The 18,573-nt window shown below is 41.6% G+C and overlaps 1 protein-coding gene across 2 annotated transcripts in view; it reads right to left on the bottom strand.

The window, feature by feature from the left end:
• igf1ra (insulin-like growth factor 1a receptor) overlaps nt 1–9,436 on the bottom strand; it is a 74,273-nt gene extending 64,837 nt beyond the window's left edge. For both annotated transcript variants that reach the window (XM_048972557.1, XM_048972556.1), the window contains exon 1: nt 8,290–9,436. In XM_048972557.1, the coding sequence (XP_048828514.1) occupies nt 8,290–8,383 (94 nt within the window). In that variant the 5' untranslated portion in view covers nt 8,384–9,436. The remainder of the gene's footprint in view (nt 1–8,289) is intronic.
• Between the last annotated feature and the right edge of the window lie 9,137 nt (nt 9,437–18,573).

Here is an 18,573-nt window from a genome sequence, read left to right on the forward strand (position 1 = left end):
GGTATGGAAAGAGAGAGAGTATAGAAAGAGAGAGAGAGGAGTGTATGGAAAGAGAGAGGAGAGTAGGGAGAGGAGTAGAGTATAGAGAGAGACAGAGGAGGGGACAGAAAGCGAGACAGCGAGGTTTAAGGAAAGTGGGAGAGGAGCGCACGGAGAGAGAGAGAAAAGGGTATGGAGAGAAGGGTACAGACTGAGATAGAGGAGCATACAGGGGTACAGGAGGGTATGGAGAAGGAGAGAGGGAGGGAGAGAGAATGGAAAGAGAGAGGAAGGAGAAATGTATGGAAACAGAAAGATGGGCATGCAGAGAGGGAGGGAGACAGGCGTGTGGAGAGGGAGGAACACACAGAGGGAGACCCAGGGGAAAGAGAGATGAAGGGCAGGCCAGCAGAGCTATGCACCAAAGGAAGAGGCTGTCAATCAGGAGCACGGTATCCACACAAGATGACGTGAGACTTCCCACAAATAAAACAAGCACTGTGCATGCAGCAATGAAGGTTCCCTCCGCAGTGCACCATGAGGCATCATGTCCAAGAAATGGAAGATTACAACCAAACCATCTGATCATGTCCTTTGCAGGTTGGTGAGACCAAATCACAAAAGCCTAGTCTATAATACAGTATTTTACTGCAACACAGCATATTACACTACAGCATAACACTACAATGCATTACTATACAGTAAAAAATATAAAATATACTTCGTTATAGTATGTTATACTATTAGTCAATATACTATTCCATACCACATTATACTACAGTACAGTATAATACTATGTGGTATGGGATAGCATACGTTTTACTCAGGGATACACATAACTGGTACACAAGCAGGCATTTGTCATATAAAAAGCGATACATGCAGCCATTTCTTATCGTAACAACACAAATCCGCACTTATTTTATGTGCATTAGCGCCACTTTGACAAGAAATTACTGGCCATTTTAACCTTTATACAGCTAATTTGTACTTCATTTGCAGTATAGAGGTTAAAATTCAAGGTAATTTTCTGTCATAGCAGAGCAAATGCACACAAAATAAGTACGCATCTGAGCTGCTACAACAAGAAATTGTAGCAAATATCACTTTATATGGTGAATGCAGCTCAGTTATGTGCACCCCTGATTATAGTGCATTACAGAACATTATAGTCAGGGATTGACATAACTGGTACGCAAGTACGCATTCACCTTTTATGTCAATCTCTGCCACAAAGGCAGCGTGTGGGCCATACGCATGGTCACAGTGCTAACTGGTCAAAAAATATATATATTACATATATATGCTGTAAAGCGCTTTGAGACGATGTAATGTCATGAAACTGCGCTATACAAAAATAAATTTGTTGTTGTTCTTGTTACATATATACAAAATAGGAAGCTGTGGATGCTGTGAACAGACTACAGACAGAAATCACTTTGTGGTCATTGTATCAGACATCAAGCCAGTACTTGGGAAGAACAGAGTGTCAACACTGAGGACAGTAGGCACTAAAGACTAGTTACGGACAAAGTCACCGTCGTTAGTTAAAAAGGAGCATCAAGCCAACAAAAGCACCACACTGTTTTTATGACAGCAAATCGTATGCGACTTCAGCAGTCCCAACACACACACACTTAGGGCCAAATTGGAATCTATGGCGCCCCCTGCCTTCTAGTGTGGAATCTGTAGGTCAGAAGGTCACCTGTAGGTCACCTGTAGGTTCTGTGGCTGCTTGCTTTGGCACCGATCCCAAGAAGCTGGGAAGGTCGACCCGGAAGAACATATATGCGCACCAGTGACACTCAAATGATTAGGAAGCACGAGGAGGACAGGAATTCTCCTTGATATTCAAAGCAGTCTAACGTTGAAAACAAAACGCAAGCCGCTTCATCTCACTGCAGTGCAGGCACAACAGCAGAAACAGGACGCGATACATACATTGCTTTATTAAACGTATCCCCTGGTCACCATGTGAGAAATGCTTGCTTCTTCTGCTTCTTCACAATGGTTAGTAACATGTTATCCAGTTACTGCACCAGCACTGTGTAAGCTGACTTCACCACGTTTTTTTTAATGTAGGAGTCACCCGGCATGAAAAATATCACATGACCCCATATATTCTGCTCCCAATGCTATTTTTTAATATGCTCTCCTCTGTCAAAGAAAGAACGGAAAACGAGTGTAATGGAGAACAATATGGAGGTATTAAAAGGGGCGGCAGGCACTCTTACAGGATCATTCACTGAGAATTTGGGGGAGGGGGGGGGTCAGGCCAGTAATGTGTGAAAGAAATCAAGGTCATCATGGGTTAGCCGCAAAGAGGAGCTTGGCGAGGCAGTGGTCTCCCAAGGACACAGATCACACCGCCGTGTGTTCAGATTGGCCGGTCACACTCATTAGTGCCATTAAGTAGCAGGAATTCCAGTCGTTACCTACAGCAGGATTAACTGCAGCCGTGATCTGAACATTAAGCCACAAGGAGACCTCGCCCCACCCCGCGATCTGACCAGTCAGTCAATCAGCCGAAAAGCATTTCATCTGACCAGCGACGATTTTGGGAAATGTCTCTGAAAACAGCTTGACTTGTGACCCACAGCATCGGATTGAATAATGTTGAAAAACAAGCAAATAAAAATGAATGAACCGGAGTGTACAGAATGCGTGGTGAACACCTGCCTGTCCCCCTCCCTATGGTGTATCCGGGCCGCTAAGCAAACACGGCTATCTCCTCAAATTCAGGTGTTTACAATAGATAGCCTGACCCTGGCCCTGGCCTGTCTGAGGAAGCATTATGCCGGAAACAAGCACTTCTCTCGGAGTCTATCAGGGAGACTGGGCCAGTAGGGGGGAGATAATTACGGCCCGAAGCTCCACAGATCTCCACAGCACAGCTCAAACCGGACATTGCACAGTGGCTTTTAGACATGTTCTTCCTAGATGTTAATTTGGAAGGGCTGAGGGATGTCAGCGCTGCCATATATGGGGCACACAGATCTCCACACTAAGGTAACCCTTTAAAGACAAACCAATTTTATGACCAATCACACTACCTGAAACGTTACCAGGGAAACACGAACCAAATCTTTCAGAAGCATGGCTAAACAAGCACAAGTCGATTAAACTGTGTAAGGATGGGCAGCTGATGATTGATACCTACGAGCAACCGGACAACAAAAGGTCATCAAGGCTGACTCCACCCCCCAAAGTAGAAAAAGTGAATTATTTATGTATGCAATTAAAATACATGCAGAACAGTGTTTCCCCTACCATTATATTAAGGTGGCGTCGCACCCCCCCCAACGGCACCTCCCTCCCTCTGAAGGTCAAGTTAATTTTATTTAATTTTACTTTCTATATAGCGCCAGATCACAACAGAAGTCATTTAAGGTCACCTTTCCTATAGAACAGGTCTATACATTGTCCTTTAATTAAACTAAATAGCTTTATGCTATTTATCTTCTTCACACAACAGCTTGTCATTTTTTGTCTCTACACGGTCGCGCATTTACAATTCTCCTCAGCTCTCTGTATCACGCATGGTGGAGTTCCGCCCCAATACGCACACAGGTGAGCACACTCCCACCAGCGGACAGAGCACGTGCATCGGAAAATGTGTTGCGTCAACCACCTGAAAAGTAAACAAAATTAAATAAAAAAATAAATGTTCTGATGTTTAGTTCAGTTGTTATATTGACTGCTGTCATTAAAAGAAACACATGAACACCATGAATCCTGTCGGTGTCCGTCTGCCCCCCCCCCCCAAAAAAAAAGCATTCAGACAGAAGCATTAATATATTCGGTTAACAAAACAAACTTTTATGCCCCGGAGTTGCTCTTCTGCAGAGCCATCGTAAAAAAAGTACACAGGCCAACGGTTTAGAAACATGACAACACTTTCTGTGAAAACATAAAAACGATTTTAAAACATGCCCTCCCACCCGACAAACCACACATCTGCCAGCAATCCTTTGATCCACAACTAGTACCTGCCAGCGTTTGTGAAACTTAAGATGCGGTCATCTGGCCAAACGCATCACGTGCGTCGGACCACTACACTTCTGGCGGTGGGCAGTTTACCCGCGGTCAGTCAGCACATGCGGATCAGCAATGCAGTGGCGGGGGCTTTACAGGGTCCCTGGGGAAAACGGTGGGAGGTATCGCTATACTCCATGCCCTCACACCGGAGTAGGCGGCATGAGCTTTGACACAGAGCACCGTATAACGGGGAAATGCAGTTACAGAAGCCAGTCTGGTCACCACAACCCAGAGTGGTCATCATCGCTCTGGCCATAGGTTTAGGGGGAGGGAGAGAGGGCGGGGCCGAGGACAGTTGTTGATCCAGAGCTGTGGGGTTTGTCACTATGGCGACAGCCACTCTCTCCCCAGACATACAGCAGCCAAATAACACACAGTCCACATGCCTATATATTACATAAATTTCCCCCCAAACAGAAACACTCACACAAGGAGAGGGGGAAATTTTTCATTTCAGAGCCACCAAACTCGACACAGGGACCATTGTAATAATTATATATATATATAAAAAATTACACACACACACACACACACATATATATATATACACACACACACACACATATATATATATACACACACACACATTTTCAAAGCCATTATGGCCTTTAACCGAGAAAGATTACACAATATGGCAACCTGCCCACAGTCCAGGGCAACAAGGCGGCAAATTCTGACCCAAAGAAGAATCTCTGCCATCCTGTTTGAGGCAGTTGGTTAAACTTTGATAGGAGAATCTTTCAACTACTCGTCTGGACTAAAACCACCAGACTGAACAGTAAAACCCAAATAAAACCGAGTTCACAGAGTTCTCCCTCTTCCAATCAACAGAACCAAGTCTGTCTTGCTTGTGAATGTATTTTTACATGTTCCATTTTGAAACCCTAGTTTTTTTTTTTCTTCATGATGAATCAGGAAGTCTTTCTCCCTCCTCTTCGTATGCTTAGAAGCTAAAGCGTGGAAATTTTAGACTGCTGAGACATTAAAGGGTGTTAAACATTTTAAAAGCTTTAAAACCAGGATATTAAATTGACACACAAAACATTCCTTTCTCACAGAGTGCCTCATTACCTCATAGACATTCATAGCTCACAGTGTTTTGTTTCCAGAAGATCTTTTCTTTTCTTCAAAGTAATGCGTTCTCGGATGTCGCTCTGGGCCAGACGCGACATGGAGCAGTGCTGCCAAGCCGTGAAACACAGCCCAGACGAACAGGTTCATGCAGAAGCTCACACGAGGTCGAGGCCGCAAACGCTGCTAATTTGCAAACAGAATGGGGAAGTTAAGTAACATGTGAATATGCTTGAGGCAGGGGAAATTCGGGAGAACTTTCACTGAAGCAGAGAATGATGCTTCTGCAATACACATCCTTAGAGTACAGGAACAAGCGTCGATTTTTTACCCTGGGAATCAAACTTACAGGCCTTGTGTTGTACCCTTAGACAAGGGACCCACTTTGTAAATATCTCTAAGTATTGTGTCAACTACGAGTAGTGGAGAGAGTAGGGAGTGTGACACTATCTTGTACTGCTTTCTCGCTGTTTTTGGTTAGTCGTGGATGTTTTGTGTCGCATCGTTCTTTTGGGTCGTAAAACGAAGCACACTTCCTAGTTAGCTTCGTTTCTGCAATTTTGGCTTCCTGAAGCTGTTTTTCCATAATTTTAAATTGCTGAGACAAACAAAGCAGTGGTCTCACTCCCACTCTAGACTGGGACGCAACACAAACACTTGCGAAGCAGATCGAAATAACGTCACCAGGTATGAAGGCACCTGCTTCGTCATTAAACCGTTCCATTTAACAGCCTCATACAAACACAATGCAAAATGGAAATAGCCACAGACCCCCTGGGCACTATGTTATTCCCACATTACTATGGCTCCATTACAATTGAAGCACTCCCCCCAGCCAGCTGACACGCACAGCTCTTCCTGATGACCTCACAGCCCCTGGGGTTCATGGGAAAATGAAAACAAACCACCAATTTGCACCCCACCGGAAAGACCCATGAAATGTACACTGCTGCAAGTACAGTGGCCAAGATTACTGCCAACAAGCAATAATAGCTAAGAGAAATTATATAAATTACATATTGACAACCGGAGTCATGTCAGGTGACACCTTTATGGCAAACCTGGTTACTACGGCAACTCTTGGCTTCCCAATAATAAAAAAGGCTAATTCTTTACATTAATGAAATGCTGGAGAAAAAGTCATCTCAAGATCCGGTGGTCATCACTGATGCAAGAACCAGCTCCCCATCTCAACGTAACCGACTCATGAGTCGAGTGGCAAGCGATGGACCCAGGAGCCCCAGCCAGCAAAGCTACCTTTACAGACTCCTGTAATCTAAATGTTTGCATGGGGTAGTCTGACTCACATAAGCACCGGTGCAGAAAATTGGGCACACCAATGTTTATCAAAACAAAATCTCTCTGCCTCAGTGTTTCCAGAAGCAAACCCTATTTATACTGACCGCTCTCCTTTCAGTTTCAAATGCAGGACCCCCACGCCCCCGCCCCAAACTAAGGAATTACTGATTCAAGATACTCCAGTACTCCAATAGCCTTTCTTGCATCTTCCACAGAAATGTAATTTTTAAGGTACATAGGATGTCTGCACATCAAGGAGAAATCAACCAGAACCAGACTCTATCCATTGACCAGCCTTGTAGCGTCTATTTCAAGTCCAAATACTGTTCAGTTATCTACTTATATTTGCCTATATCAAAGTTTTTAAAGTTCACAGAAAATACTTAACGCAACCGTAGTATATAAACAGAAATTCCAGTAAAGAATGTGGAGGTCAGTAAATCTACCATGATGGCACTGGCTGTTCCGAAAGGATTAACATTTTCAGCACGAAGGTATTTATGAGCTGCCAGAAACTACAGGTACGGCACAGAAAGAATGTGCGAAATTGCTGTTTTAGGGCTGAAGTCGTCCTGTGACTGAGGGAGGAGACCTCAAGCCGTGAAAATGTATCTTCGCTAAATTGTTGGTTTGCATCGTTCTTGTAAACATCACCTTCGTCTCTCATACCCTGGCACATACGAACCAAAAAAAATGCCCTTATGCCCAGAAGGAGGGCAGCGATAAACCCGATCGAGTCAAGACTGAAACCCGAATTTATTTTTGTCTCCGCTCAGTTTATCGTGTTGGATTCCCAGTTTAAATGGATCAGCGACCAAGCCACCAGCATTTCCCAGCTGAAACCGAAATGCCGTACGATCGATTATCCGGGATGCCTGAGCCGGCTGCCGCGCCGCAGGTCGGCGCTCAAACGGCCGCATGGTCAGATCACGATCACTGCAATAAGGCGGCGAGCCAGACGAGTCTCTTATCCGTACATGGAAGTCACTATTATAAACAATGATCTTAATATATCAAAAACCCAATTCACTAAAATTACCGAAATTATAACTGAACAAAATTCTAAACGTGCATGACCCAATGAAAATAGTTTTGGAAAAAATAAAATTCATTTTCATGAATTAAAGGTTGCACGAATAAGAAACGCGTGCCATCGCCGTGTTCAGCAATCTGTGCTCAGGACAGCAGGTTTTAATATTGTAAGAAAATGTAGATTAGAAAAAGGAGATGTCTAACAAAAAAAAAACATCTCAAGGGACGAGTGCATTTACGGTCCAGTATCTGGGATCGGTGTGAATTTATTGTTTACTTGTTACATTCTGAGAATTCGGATAAACGAACATAGAAAAATTCACATATTTATCGCTATAACGCGATCTTTTCCCTGCGTACAGTTTCCAGCGTGCGCATTTCTCGGCTTACAGCAGTTAACATTACTACTAACGGGTTAACGCGATTTAGTTTTCAAAAAGCAGATCAGGTACAAACTACTATTTAAAAAGCGCCACAGCCCCGTAACACGGCGCATAACAGAGAGGGGCCCGACTATGTACGTGCAGTGATTTTGTCCCATGGAAGAGCGCAGGACAGACACGTGTTTATGAGAGAAGCGGCCGGACCGTGCAATCCTCCGTTACACGTGGACCCCTTCATCTGGACCAGCCGTCCAGTGTCGCCGTTTTAGGGATAATAAACTGATCTGCATTATGTACTGCATAAACACAAGAGGAAGAAGACACACATGTACCGGCTGGGTGCACATAAACATAACTGCAGGACAAAGATAATAAATCCATCCATAGCTTTCCTTCAACTGGTCCACGCACAGAACAAATAATATTTTGCACAAGGTCACGCACTACGGCAACGCTGAACAAACAGTTAGAGTAATCTGGCACTTACGTTCTCCATTAGCGGGCCCAAGACAGATCGTGGATACTGCCAGAAGCAGACCTAAAAAAGAGGTCAAATGATCGTTTTCCATCCCAGACCTCATTCCTATTAAAAGTAATAACCGTTCAAAAATACTGTCGTTGTTCCCGAAGTGAAACAGCGGGGGAAATGGGTATAAAAGGAGGTTTTTCACAGTCACCAGAAAAAAACAAAGACCCAGTTAAGTCGGTTTACTCCTCAAATTGATCCGCGTCTTGAGCGATTTGCGCCGATCCACGTTTTCGGGAGCTGCGTGTTAAACAGTCCAAGTCCCCGAAAGCGGGCTGCTCTCTGCCGGCGCTCACACGATTTCTGGAGGAGAAAATTATATATGTGTATATATATATATAACAAAACGGGTTGAGATTGTTCTTATTTTCTCCAATTCTTCAACGAGGTACGACTTGCTAAAAAGACACCGAAGTCAGGAATTGTACTTGGCTGATAGTACTCCGCATCTTCAGCCTCCATGTCTTAAAGGGGGTACGACGCACGCTTAGCTAGCCAGTGTTAGCTTGAGAGCTACCAAGCAGAACCGATCCGAAAAAAGCAGCATCCACAGTATCCCAAATCCGCCGAGCTGTACCGGGACTGCCAGCTCCTGACCCCAATGATGGCCGCTTTTATTAAATGAATGAAATTTCAACTCCCTTCCAGTCCGAAGACCCTATCTAACTGAGGTCTCGTCCAATATATATCCGTCAGGACAAAAATGGTTTCACCAGCTGCACCCCCTCCTTTCGCTCCCTCCCTCCCTGTCTGTCGGCTTTGCAGTTGAAAATTGTATCCCTTTCTTGCCACGCAGGACCGGGAATGCTGCACCGGAGGCTCCCGGCTCGTCGTGTCGGAAAGCCCTGCGGCTTTTTCTTTTAACAGCACAGCGATGTTAACGTGGGGAGCCGGTAAATCCCTTATTCGGTCCTCAACAGCCTCGGCCAAAAAGGCACCAGATCAAGCAGCTTTCCTCGTCGCCCTGCGCTCCGCGGAATCAACGCCGTAAACAAGACTCGGCTTCTCATACAGACATACACACATACTCCAGGCGGAGTGCGCGCGAAAACCCGGCCAGGACTATAGTGGAACACGGGCTTAATTCTGTGCAATAAACACTATCATTACAATACATTAAAGGTATGCAAGCTGTTTTCTTTATACGTCTAAATATTTTCTCTTTCTGGGTGTGTGTGCGCGCGCTCGAGCGCGCGTGCAAAACAACGGTTTTTGGATACGTGAAGCTAATACCTAATACAGACTAACGTAGTTGAACTCTAAATAAATAGATAAATAAATACATATCACCAACCTTGAAATGACTTGAACAAACAGTTTCTACGTTCCCCTCCGCTCACTAAATAGGTTGATGAATATATATTTTCATTTGTTTTATTAGCTTATTATTAATTCTTCGTTCTTAAGTTTCATTATTTTTTTAGTTCGGGTTCAATTTGTGCTATTTTAACAAACGCTCTGACTGCGGGGCAGAGAAGTTATATTTAGCTGTGGTTATGGCATCCTTTTGCCAAAATCATACTGATCTCTATTCCCCTGATTGATAGAACAGCAAATAGGCCAGGACCGGTTAGTTTTCCCAGTGTAACATAGGGAGTTCCCCCAGTTTAAAGTCTTCCATTCACGTTCATACAGTATGGGGAACAGCGAGTATTAATATGCAGATGCCCGAAACATCTTTTAAATAAAAATGACCGAATAGATTTTTGTCTTGAATGAAAAATGCATCCCTGTATTTTTGTAAATTTTGAATTTTCTGTACTTATACAGGAGCATTTAGACGATGAATTGATGGGTGTGTGTATTTATGCGGAATAACTAATATATGCGTTAACCGCAGTGATGTATTTACTACGAAAAAATGCTATTGAGATCAAATTAAACGTTTTTGGGAAACTGTTTGACCACGAAAACAAGGGAAAACGTATTTGGTTGTCGTGGACATAATTAGCATAGATACCCCAGTTCCAGATTTTCTATCTGAACATATTTGGGCTATGACACATGGCTGATGGTGGTCAAAAGTAAAACCCGCCACAGAGCTTCATTCATCAGTCGGGACCGGATTTGGAAAGTCCTATTCATCCAATCTGGTCATAATTTGCCGGCGCTGCTTTGAATAAATACATAATTCGTACCCGTTTGTCATGTAAATATTTTACACATCAGTGTTAAATAAAGTATGGTTAGTAAAGGCAAAGAAAATGGACGAATGCGTCTGTCCTGTCATCGCTCGATGGAAATAATATTTTCTCCGATTATGTATTATTTAAGAAAAACGTATAACTGTATCTGGTATTTTGTCATTGACCAGTTTGTAACTCTTTAAGAGACCAGCTTTAAATAACTGTGAGTATCACATAGGGATGACTGCAATAGAAAAGAACCTCAGACTTCTGAACATTAAAACTGACTTTGAATCTGAAACGTGGCACCATTAAGCCATTTAAAACTGCTATGTCAGTTTTGTCATTCAGAGTGCGGTTTACGTGTTTTTACTAACTTTGTCAGGATGTGTCGTTAATTTCGTACAGTTATTTGTCAGTCTTCAAAGGAATAGTAAGCAGAGGGGAAAAGTTCTCCTGCGTTTTGGTGTATTTAAAACTTATGACGTAGCCTACCTATTGCTTTTTTGTCTTTTCGACAGTGTGGCTCCATACAGCAAGACAAGGACTAATATGATCAGATATTGAATGACAGTTGGTAATATGTAACTATTGTGTTTATATCTCATTCTATGAAGGTGAATGGTGTGTATGGTTGAATGGTTTGTGTGGGTAAATGGTGTGTGTGGGTGAATGGTGTGCAAGTGAATTGTGTGTGTGAGCGAATGGCGTGTATGGTTGAATGGTGTGTGTGGGTAAATGGTGTGTGTGAATGGTGTGTGTGGGTAAATGGTGTGTGTGGGTGAATGGTGTGTGTGGGTGAATGGTGTGTGGGTGAATGGCGTGTAAGTGTGCCATGCCATCTTGGGCTGTTCCCTGCCTTGCACCCGTAGCCTCCAGGATAGGCTCTGGACCCCTTGCGACCCTGAATAGGATAAGCGGTTTCAGAAAATGGATGGATGGATAGCACTTTAATGATTCTTTCTGGGTGAAATAGTTAAAATTGTCATTTGATTAGTTACAGTAGCAGTAGAATGTCAATGGTGGTATTATTATTAATACCGAATAAGTCACATTAGAATTCTGTGGCAGGTAAATGTATCTGAACTGAGGAATTCTGCAAATGGGAGCAATTTCAGACATTTAGGCATGAAGTCTATTTTTAAAGCTGGAACAAATAAAAAAACTAAATATGAATACAGCCTGCTTACATGACTGCGTATATGCAGAATAAATGTGCTCTTTCACTAATTCAAAATTTGGAAGAGCATTTCCTAAACATAATCTGTATTTTAAAATGTATTTTCATTTTATTTTGCAAGTTTTTAATATAATATACTGTAGAAAAATCGAATTAAGTGTTCAGTTTAACTGTATAACTTAAATGTACAATATACTATAATCGTATTGTCATTATTAAAGAAAGGACTTCATATATCAAAAACATTCACTCTTTGAATTCATAAATGATAGTGAATTTTTTAAAGGGTTAAGGTTTCCATGGAAACAGAATTCACTGGAGAATTCATTTCTGACAGTCCCTTCGGAATTACATGTACTCAGGCAATGAGAGCTGCTTTAAATTATTTTCATCAACTTACAGAAGTAAATTTAAATTTATTACAGCTGAGTAATGTATGTACATATCTTGGTGAATGTAAGCCCAGTGATATGTTAAAAACAGTGGCTGGGAAATACATTTTAGGGGGAAAAAAACACATAAAAATGTAGCCACTGAATAGAGAACATGCTGCATATTGGTGTTTTTGCTGTTAATTACAGCAAAGTAATGAAAGATGTAATGGATTAAAACTTATTGCAACATATCCTTGTAGATCAGGTGGGAACATTATGCCTTAAAATGCAAATGAATATATATATATATATATATATATATATATATATATATATATAAAATATGCAAAATTACATATGTAAACAATTTACATGTGTATCAATTCCTTAAACAATATTTCAAAAGACATTAGCCATGAAGACAGCAGACACTAACCCTTCAATCACATATTAATGTTTGTTTTCCAAAATAATAATTAAAAAAAAGAGTATGGAATGAAATTAAATTAAATTCAAATTACTTTGCACTGCATGGTTGCTGCTCAACATTTAGTCTAGTATCAATGTCCTCATGAAGGATGTTTTTGAAAATCAAACGAATTATGTAACAAGACTCTCTTTTTTCCAAACTATATTCGACAACAGCATTAAGATTTGAGAGGAAAAGGTGCAGATGAATCCAAAGTCTTCGTTTTATATCCTGTGTGCTTAAAAAGGAAGCATCACCGCAACTTTTAATAAGAACATAAACCGTAAATGCCAGCTACCTGAATATGTTACTAAATAAATATGGATCATGAAATAACTGGATTAATATTTTGGCTCTTTTTTTTCACTGGACATTAGGTATTTATATAATATTATTTAAAAAATCTGTTTTCAGCTGTGTGATAAGCAGGTATTTGTGGAGAGGACCAGCTTCACTATTGTGTGCAATATCCTTTCTGTTTTATTCCTCAAACTATCATTGTCAATTTTATTGCTGATTGTGCCACGCACAAATAAATTCTTCTTGTAGTTGCATCAGTGTGTTCCCGAAATCAGCAGCTTGCTGTCTATTGAGTGAAGATAAAAGGATGATTGAAGTTGGGCTTTTATTTTATCTCTTAGAGACACAAGGGAGACATGGAAACAGATGGTGAATTTAAAAAATTACAGCAGAAACATCATTTCAAAGGTAAAAGAGAGGATTAGTTCCTTGTTTTGGCAATAAGTATTGTATTAATTTCCTTACAATCTGTCTACATGTCTGCCTTTGACCTTTTGCAAAAGGTCTATGAATTTTATTAATTTTATGTCACTTGAAACCTCTCAAGATTTTAATATTAAAATATCTATTGAAACCATCTAACCAAAGGAAGACATATCACATGGCATGTTTCACCTGAAAACCGAGGTTAATAATCTTAAAGAGACTACATCAAAACATGTATTAAATTGTATTATACTTCATAGTGTATCATAAATCATATTTTGTTTATTTTAGACCAAATTGTGTTTCTTAATGCTACAGAAAGGGATAAGCAAATGTAGAGATTAAAAGATTCACAACAGCTGTACCACCTACAGGTTTCTAACACTAGATGATTTCGATTGTGGCTTTAAAATTGTTATGAAGTAAGGAAAGCATTCAGATTTTATAGCTGAGAAATATTTCCTTTGTCCATAAAGTGGCGTTATACATTATGTATTATGTTTGTATGTATCCATCCTTTATCCTTTAGGGTTAATAAAGTTAAGTCCGTGAAAGCTGTTCTGATTGTCTGTTTCGTTAATAGAAATCGCGTTACTCATTGATCGTGAATCATTCGCAAGGTTGTTATTTGCGCCACCTGGCGTTGAAAAAATAAAACTACGTTGGAATGAAACCAAGCAGAAAACGATACAAAAACATTATGATTAACATGTACTTTATTGATCTCAGGGAAGCAAAAAAAAGAATACAATTAATATAAAGCAACTTCTGTAAATTGCAAACTCAACAGCACCAGTTTTTGTTCAATAACTGTATCAAATTCAGTTAAGGGGTTAAGTGCCTCGGTTACCCATTACTGAGTGTGGCACATCTTAATGGCAAAAGGCATCCTCAGTTTGCCTACTGGTGACTTGTACATTCTGGAATTTCCTGATAATCACAAAGATCTCTACGACGCAACAAACCACATAATAAAGAAGGGAGATCAAAGCACGTGTGCCGCTGCTCTTCAGAGCGCACTTTTATCTGAAAGGTTTACCAGTAAACCATGTTAGTGAATTGGACTGGAAAACTGAGAGCATGATGATTAAGTACCTCAGGGGGGAAAAAAAGAGTTAACAAAGGTGCTTGATAGTGTGCGCATGAAAGCTTTCCACCAGTTAAAAGGAACATTGTTTATAGGCAAGTTTCTCAAGGAAGTGACTTATTAACCACGACACTCCAGCGCTGCATGCTGGCAGCTGGCTTTATGGACGGGTCGTGACCTTATGCTGTGTTGTTTGCTTTTGAAGTTGCTGCTGATACATGCTCTTTCTCCGGCTGATGGCACGGAAGTTGCAATCATCATTCATGCGCATGCATGCTTCTTAAAATCATTTAAAAATTATATTTGAACAGCCTACCAGCCTTTAATACAGTACCACAAGACTAGGAAATTTAACACCGCTACCTTTCTGGAATCAAACAAAAGTAGTATGCACTCCTTAATTACTTACATACCCGTTAAGAGGGGATACGTATAAAGTGGTTTTCTGTCGGGGGGGTTACGTTGTTCTCTGACTAGGAATTTTTGGACCGTTTTTGTTTGGACTAGACTACTCTATGAAGCGATGATGTATTGTATTAGAGCCTGCTGATTGTAGGGGCACTGCTGTTGTACCTTTGAACTTGAGGTTGTCTCTGTGACGAGAGCACATTGGAAGGCCACATTTGCCTACACAAAATGAAGGACTATACGTAGATAGACTAGACCGCGAAAATGCCGATAACTACCTTGGCAGTTTTACCTGCAACAGTGATACATTCGCTGAATACAGGGAATTTATGGCTGAAGTAATATATCAGAATTTTCATCCATCCGTCATCCAACTACTATCCAAAGATTTTACGTAGGTAGACTAAACAGCGAAAATGCCCATATCTACCTTGGCAGTTCCAGTCACAAAAAGTCATGATAAGACACGTTTCAGTTAACATTACTAGCTGTAATCAGTGCTTCAGCGAGAAAAAGGGTTTCTTGGTACTTCTCCCTATAAGAATCCCAGACCAGGGAAGGCAGAGTTGCCTGCATTGATGGAAACACCAGAAGGCATGCTGAAATCCTATCCAATTCAATAAAGCAGAACGCAAGATAGTTCTGCTTGTGAAAACAGTTTACAGTAACAAAGGGGTTCAGCTGTAATTAGAGCCAGACGTGTCTTCACTTGTGACCCAAATGAAGCACAAAGGCATTTTTTTGTTCTGAAACATTAGCCCATAGAGTTAGAGGCAAAAGAGTAGACAGAGAGATTTCTTCATGAAGTTCAGTAAGAGAGAATGACTGTCAGCGAGTCACAGCGGTTGATGGAGTAAAATGTACAGCTGGAACAATGTATATATGAAACGGCATCATCAAGAGCAGCCATGGAGCCCATGTGTTCTTTCTGTTTACTGGTAGACGGATGGAAAAGTAAAACTCAGCACTGGGGGAAAATCCCTGCAACTTCTGATTATCCCTTTAATTATGGGCCTTTTTCATTATCCATGAGAAGAAAAAAGAAAGTTGAACAAAAGAATTATAAAGAAACGTGACGGGTCACCTCAACTCTGCCAAATGGTGTTAAGCATCTATAACATTCTTCCGATGATAAAAAAAAAGCATGAAAGTATGTGGGAAACAGTGATGGCCAGCTAGGGCTGCGAGACACTGCGAATCACAACCTGCCGAAGTACACAGTGTACCAGCGTGACCCCCCCCCCCCCCCCCCAACCCCACCAAATAGCAAGCCTGTCCTCCTGCATTTGTTAATTCCACACAAACAGCTTCCCATACAGAGGGCCGGCGGGCCCACCTACTTTGACTGTCCCCTGGTGTTTTCATTCTGCTGCTGCACTGCTGTGGTGTGTTTACTGAGCAGTGCGTCCACATGGTAATGAGCAGCCCCGTTTGTTTTTCCGCTGGGATCGGCCAGAGGAGAGCAGAATTCGCAGAAAGAAACAGAAAAAGAAGGAAAAGCAGAGAGAATAGGAAGAGCAGACCGATGATGGCGCCCTGTGCCTGATATCTCCCATCCTGAAAAAACGATCCTCTTTAATGACACAGCGCATTGAGCTGAAAACTGAGGAACGTTCTTCTCTCAATCAGAAATGAATGATTCCTTAATCATTACATGCTATTAATAATTAGTAATTCACTATAGCTGCTTTGTCAGACTCTAAGGTTGCTGGTTGGACCCCCACTGTCAGCAGACTGATACCGCTGTTGGACTCTTGAGCAAGGCCCTTAACCCCCAATTTCTCCAGGGCCACTGGACCCAGGCCAACCCTGCACTGTGACCCACAGATTGACTCTCACCTGCATATGTGTCTGATGGTGTGCAAGATGGAGTAGGAAAAAAGAGAATTTCTCCATGGAGATGAATAAAGTATCTATATTCTATTCTATTCTATTACAGATTAGTGCATGCAGTGTGTGGCCCTTTGAGTTTGGGCTTTGTGCCTCTAATCCAAAGGTTGCTGTTTCAAATCCTGTGACTGGCAAAGTAGTTTGGCCCTTGAGCAACATCCTTCACCTCAATTGCTCCAGAGATTGGCTATCCCTGCTGTCTCACTTGTATGTTGCTTTGGATAGAAGTGTCTGATAAATAGAAAGGGATGTATAGATTGCCATATTTGCAGGTGTAATGCTTTCTCCAGGAATATTTTGTTTCTAGGCCCTTCTTCTCATCCATGCCACCTTCTTGCACATGCAAGAACGCAGCCTGCTGAGAATACACTACAGTGATACTGCTGTTTACAATAGACCACCTGTTTACCTGTAGTGGCAGCCTATGACCACAATGCTGAGGAGCGAGGCCACACCTACCTGCGCTGGGATTTGTTAGCCAGGCTCAGGTGTAGCCAGGTAACCAACAAGTAGCTGTGCTGGATTTTAGCTAAGCATAGCCTGCATGGTTTTATTTTTGAGCTCTTTTTAATGACATTTTGAGTCCCTGTTGATCTGCCTCTGGTCAATCCCCAAAAAAGGAAATTAATATTTTTACAATACAAATGCTATCATTTTAGACCTAAAAGGCCACAGCCACAGATAATCACATTTACAGTAGCTGGGATAGTCAATCAGCTCAAAGTTTTCACCCACCGTCACAGGAGAGTGGGCAGATACACTCGTCATTCAACAACTGATCCCATATAACGATAAACCCACAGAACTGTAAAAACAAGATTTTGCATTCGAAGTGGTGGCCTTTCTCTCCATGAAGAATTCAGGGAATGTCTGTAATTTCCCATTGGGGAGTTATGTGGTTTGTGTTGTGATGAAATAGAAAACTAAGAGGTTTAAGTCAAGAGAATTGTGTGGTGCCAATTACAATTACAGCAAAAAAATGCCAAGGTCACAGGTTACAGAGCTTTGATAAAATTTTTTTGCAGTTTATGAAACTCATCCCAGTTTGATTGGTTATGAATTTAAAAATAAGGGAAAAAATAATCTAATGTCAAAGATCAAGAATTCTGTTAACCCTTCCAACAATGACTATACTATAACTACAGATTGTATGTATACTACTCCTGGAAATGAATACATTAATAAAGACTGCAAAGATACTAACTGAAAGTGATGTACAGGTCAGGTTGGGGAGCAGACACTGGTACAGCATGCTGCCACACCCAGCACCCAGCACATGACAAAACACCTCGGGATCCTAGTTAACGTCCCCACAGACCGACACGCAGTTCATCCCTCACTCCAGAAATGGCCGCCTATCTGCCACAGCCTGGTGTTAAGTGGGCGTCCCCTTGGCCTGCTCCAGCCCCCCTGGTCCTCAGCAATGAGGATCCTGCGAGCCGGGTCACTCTCAGGGAAACAACCCACATGGCCGTAGTGCCATAACTGGCGTTCCCTTACAATGCAGGTAATGTGCCTCATTCTGGACTCCCTGAATGACTCCCTGAGTCATTCGACACAAAGTCAAACCAGCAAGACCCAAGTATTCTCAGAAGACACAGTATCAAAGGAGTCCAGTTCTCGTCTAAGGTCACTGGATAGCGTCCATGTCTCACAACCATACAGCAAGACAGGAAGCACTAGGACAATGAATAAAATAATAATTGGTACCACTTTACTATAAGGCTCCCTTTAGCACTTGTACACTGTAGCAAAAAAATGTCATAACTTGTTTATAATTCTTTATTAATGATTTACAAAGTGTTACAGCCTAAATAAAAATCATATTATTAACCATTCAGAAGCCTCTATAAGGGTAGTCCTATTGTAAAGTGGTACTTAATAATTTAGTAGTTACTCTCCTGAATCAGCACTGAGTGAATTTCTAAACACACCTTACTGATGTGAGTGGTGTCCATTTTTCTAGCTGATATTTCTCAAACATT

The sequence above is a fragment of the Brienomyrus brachyistius genome, chromosome 13 (genome assembly GCF_023856365.1).
Source record: "Brienomyrus brachyistius isolate T26 chromosome 13, BBRACH_0.4, whole genome shotgun sequence".
NCBI lineage: Eukaryota > Metazoa > Chordata > Actinopteri > Osteoglossiformes > Mormyridae > Brienomyrus > Brienomyrus brachyistius.